The 5,312-nt window shown below is 34.2% G+C and overlaps 1 protein-coding gene across 1 annotated transcript in view; it reads left to right on the top strand.

The window, feature by feature from the left end:
• The first annotated feature begins 466 nt into the window (after positions 1-466).
• LOC118738243 (fatty acid-binding protein, muscle-like) overlaps positions 467-5,312 on the top strand; it is a 6,925-nt gene continuing 2,079 nt past the window's right edge. The window contains exon 1 of the mRNA XM_036469169.1: positions 467-487. Within this exon, the coding sequence (XP_036325062.1) occupies positions 467-487 (21 nt within the window). The remainder of the gene's footprint in view (positions 488-5,312) is intronic.

Below are 5,312 nucleotides of genomic sequence, written 5' to 3'. Positions count from 1 at the left end.
TGAACAGTTGCTCGAAGCTGTATTTACTCGTATATAGCTAAGTAGTCGGCCTTGCAAAATGCGCTATTTGAATGCACACGAATTAAATATAACATTGCACTCTTCTAGCCATTATTTACTCATAAACGCAACTTAAATGAGAGATTCCAATGGAGTCCCATTTTTTGCATTGCTCCAACTGTAAAAACAAAATTCCATCTAAATGCTGCCCATCGTTTTCATTCAAGCTGCAATTCATATTGAATGTTTTGTTCCATCCAATAGCACCAGCCTCTTAACGCCTTAGTATTTTTGTATGGCGCTGACACACCTCTTCTCCTCTTTTGTGTACATCTCTCTTCATTGCAATCGCTTTAGCTTTACGGCTGTTTGACTGCGGTTGTGGGTGTTGTTAGTGTGACGCATTCACTTTCCAGTTTTTGCGTTTTTATTTTAGTGTTTTTATTTTAAGTTGGTTGAATGCTTAATGGCGTTGTCAGCTGCCGTTGCTGTGCGATTTTCTGATTCTTTTAAACTTTTTTTGTTACTTATTTGAATTTTACTAATTATTCTTTTTGCGCGAATTTCCGCTCTTGTTTGTATTTGTCGGTGATTTTTTGTAGTTGTTTTTTTTTTTTTTTTTTAATGTGCTAGTTTATATAAATGTGCTACAAATATTTACACAGAGGTTATTTGGTATTTTATTAGCAAATTTTCAGAAATTACAATCAACTTTAGAGCTGCTGTTTATCATTGTATTGACGTTTAGCTGAGCGAAATTGAACCGCTAAACTGCTATGGAAGTTTTTGGATATGTATGCCGTAAATGAACTTGTAAATAATGCACTTAAGTAGAATTGCTGAAGGTATTATATGTGTACATTAGAGTGGCCCAAAAAAAAACATATTCGAAGATAGGGTGTGGGGCATCTTCCAAAATTTTTTCTTTTACCAAAAGAGGTGCTGGTACCAAACCTCACGTTTCTATCTACAAATTTAGAGGATGCTCATGACGCTAATATTTTACTCTAGAAGTATTGTGTACATATTTAATCAAACAATTGGTTAAGTATTCTAAGAACATTTCAAACTTAAATTATCTAAAAACAAAATCGCACAAGCTTCAGTTGCCATGGCAACAGTAGCTTTTTATAAAAATCGCCAATATTTTTGGCAGTTTCACAGCGATATGGAAGCTCAATTTCAAGGTCATTGAGCACCCTGTATTGGTTGCAGTAGAAAGATGAAAGTTGGTATAGGTATTACCAGCAGCTGATTGTTAATCACACAGTCTGTTCGTAGAAGTCGTAGAATCATTCGGATTTTCTGAATATCTCGCCTCCAGTGCCAGCCTAAACTCAGTGGATTAAAACATGGCCTAGGTCCGTGCCATGGGTCTGTGGAATATTTATTTATTTATTTTATTTTTACTATCCACATTTGTTTGGAATCCGTTGATAAGTTTTAACAAAAAAAAACGGCTATATTATTGTACTACGTGGTAAAATAATTTGAGAATTGGAGATGCATTCGTCACGCGCGATGTCGTTAACAAAATCCATATATAAAATAATGTGAAGTTTCTAAACGACTTGTGGAGGATCATCCCTATTAAAAAATATTCGTGAAAATTCAAACACGATTTAAATATTCACTAATTGTTGCACTTTCATTAATGACAAAATTCAACTGGACATTTTCAGCAGCTTGCCAGGTTTTATTTTCTTTCCTCCGCTAGCGCAAGGTTGCATATAGTGATTGCTCATGCACTCCTTGTTTTTCTATTATTGATTACTGACATAAATTGCCATATTTGTGCGTGCAGTGCATTTAATCAATCGACAATATCTCGCAAATTGACACGAAATGCCACAAGCATTGGCCCACAAAGGCGCTTTTACGCTGTAACTATTTTTAAAACATAAATACATTAATATTTGCATGCGCAATTGAATTATAATTATATAAGGAAAAAAAAAACGTATGAGCGTGCTGACATTGTGATTAGCACTTACAACGAACGTAAACATAAATTTTGTAATTGTTTTTCTATTTATTTATTATTTGCTTTTACTTTTAGTGTTTTGATTTTCGTTCAATGCAATTTCTTTTTTGCATTATGTAGTAAAAATGTTTATTTTTTAATTTTTAATTGGTTTTGTTGGAGTCCACTGTTTACTGCTTACACATTGTGTTGACGGTTTTTGCTATTCAAAGACAATACTTATTTTTTTTAGAATTTTTTTCTCATAAAACCCTTAGCGTTTTATGTACAGTATTGGCCAATACAATAGCAACCCCATTTCAAAGTTATATTGTTTGCCACTCATGTTTAGAAATGTATTTATTTTTAGGATTTTTCAATTAAAATACAAAACCCATATAAACCTTAGAAAACTTCTCAGAAGTTTTAGAATTTTTTTAGTACACAGTTTTATAGCCCATTAAATTTTTGTGAAACAATGTGCAAGTTTCAAGTGGTCAAAAATTACCATTAATTTTTTAGAATTTTTTTCGCCGAAGGTGTTGCGGGTTTCTTCTATATAAAAATAAATACTGTTAATTCCTTATATGGAAGCAAATGCGACAAAATAAAAATTATGAAAAATTAACGGTAACGGTAGTATAACAATACGACAGTAAACATCTCCTTGTGAACTCCCTATAGGTTTACATTTCAGAATAAATCCCGAGGGTATGTAATTTTATCTTCGCCTCACACATTAGGAGGAGCGGCAAAGATGTCTCTTTGGCAGAGTCCCAAAACCAAAAAAAATCGCTTGACCAAATCTCTAGTTTGTGCAATTGGCCTCTTCGCTTACCATAACCCGTAAGAAAAACCCTGTAATAATTAGCCTCACCTGTGTAGGCTGATTAGTAACCAGCATCCCTTTAGGTTGTCTGTATGTATACCACTGTAGTGTGCTCGCCTAGACGAGTCTCTCCATAATAGAGGTACTTCAGCACGCCTTGCTGCATATATCAATCGTAAACCTGCTTTCGAGAACTACTACAAAGCCCTCTCTCGTGAGATTTACGAGAGTTTGCTTTGTTGCCCGTTCAACTGTAAGATACAGTGGCTCAATTTCAGGAATTACCTTCAGCGCAGCCGTCGGACACGTGCGCATAGCCCCCGTGATGCAAACACATGCCATCTATGGGGCACTAATTACCCCTTAAATTACTATTGGTCGTACTAACTATCATGGTGTACATTCATCTTTGGATCCTTTAGGGTACATCCTCAGGATTTTCCCGCCAGACATTTGCACACCATCAGCGCTCTTGTAGTCTTGTAGGTGGCCGCCTCAAAATGAGTGTGCCACAGAATTTTTTCTCATTCTCTTGGCTCTTCTTTTTCTTCAATAGCTGTTTTGAGGGATTAATATCGGGCAAAAGCAAAAGCCTTGAGAGCGGACGCCGGTCTACAACTAGACTCCACAGGATAGCAGACAGACGCCTTTCTGCGAGCAGAGAGTGTTGTCTGAAGTTATAGTGGCACGCTGTCACCGACACCGTGATACACTGAGAAAAGAGTTTAGTTACTTCTAGTTAACATATTTCTTTTAAAAGCATGCTTTGGTTAAACATACATATCGTCACCTCAATGGAAGATCGACCTATCTCGGCAGCTAGTTCGAAAACGCCCTATCTCATAAAACGTTTCAAGAACGCCCTACTTCAGAATTCGATTGCAGAACGCCCTATTTCAGAATTTTATTGAAAAACACCCCATTTCAGAATTTGGTCCAAGAATGCCCTAACTCAGAATTCATTTCAAAAACGCCCTATATCAGCTAAAAATACATTGAGAATGTGCATGTGTGAAAATGATCATTGAGAAAAATTACAAATAAATTTTCCTTTCGAATTTTCTTAAAGAAAATGGGAAAATTTTGGAAAACACATCGCACTATCGGACAGCCCGTACAAAAATCTATAGATATCATAGTTTTCGAATTTGTTTTCCGATTTTTTGTCTGCTTTACAGCTAGTCGAAAAGTAGCTTGTTTTGCACCGCTAAGCGCACCTGGGACATTTAACGTGAATCGCCCCATATGTTAAAAACTATCTTTCGCTGTTATTTAAGTTCCGACGACATAGTCATAAATAATTAACAATTGTTCTAGTTCTCGTTCTGGAGTAAAATGCCACAATGGAATGGCCCATTTATATTCCCTCTCGAATGACATTAAAATTAAAAAAAAATTTGGAGATATTTGAATTTAAAATTGGCTTTAGAAGTTATCTTCATTCACTCGTTATTTTTTCCGTTCTAATTGAATTTTCATTTTTTCCTTCATGCTGCCTTATGATCGAAGAAATCATAAGTTCAATTGCTACGATTAAATTTTAATATATGCATGTATGTATATTATAAAAATCAATCATTTTTTACAATTTTGTGTCATTTTAATTAGCTTTTTTTGTTTTTTAATTACTTATACATACCGCAAGCTAATCTACACATATGATCGCTTTTCATTTTAGTTCTATTTTCATTCGAATTCCCAGACACAACAATCTTTGGCATTTTCATTCAAGTCGAAACAAAACAAAAAGAATCATTCAGATCCACGAAATGCGGATAGCATTTTTAAATATTTATGGTGCATTTTTATTTTTAGCAACACCCATTTACGTTTGTGTTTCTATACAAAAGCTCTTTCACTTTCGTTTGCAATAAATTTCTGAAATTTACTTTCCATTTGCATTGACGTGCAAACATTTAATTCACTCAAAGGAGATTTGTACGAGATTTTCTTCTAAATATACATACATATGTATGAGGTGAATTGCACTTTTGAAAATTGCAAATACAAAACCTAAAAATTTATTAGCAGCCATTGTTGTCGTGCTAATTTGTCGCTGAGCTAATTTGCTCGAGTAAATTTAAATTTATAAAAATATATACGTATATATTTGTTAACAAATCTGCGACGTTTTTTATAATTATCAATTAATATTTATTTGTACTTTATTTTATGCATTAGAATCGTTGCTGATTGCGAACAGGTGTAAAGTGTGTGGTCACCGTCGTCGTGTTCGTCTCTAACTATTTATTCGCCTCTTTTGCACTAAAATCATCTACAAATTTAATTTATCTTGCCACATTCAGCACTGCCGAGATTAATAATTCTTCGCGCATTTTTGTTGAATGCGAAATTTATGGGCAGCAAAATGATTTATTTGAAATTAATTTAACATAGTTTTTAGTGTTTTCGGTGTAGCGATTTTTCGTTCGTGATATTTGTGTTTTATGTTCTTCATTAGCAAATAATTGATAGATAGAGATAGAGATAGAGATAGAGATAGAGATAGAGATAGAGATA

Source organism: Rhagoletis pomonella, unplaced genomic scaffold, assembly GCF_013731165.1.
Source record: "Rhagoletis pomonella isolate Grant_MI unplaced genomic scaffold, Rhpom_1.0 Rhpom_scaffold_00004, whole genome shotgun sequence".
In the NCBI taxonomy this organism is placed as follows: Eukaryota; Metazoa; Arthropoda; class Insecta; order Diptera; family Tephritidae; genus Rhagoletis; species Rhagoletis pomonella.
Note: the sequence above shows the minus strand (reverse complement) of the source record. Positions and strands in the feature narration are given on the sequence as shown.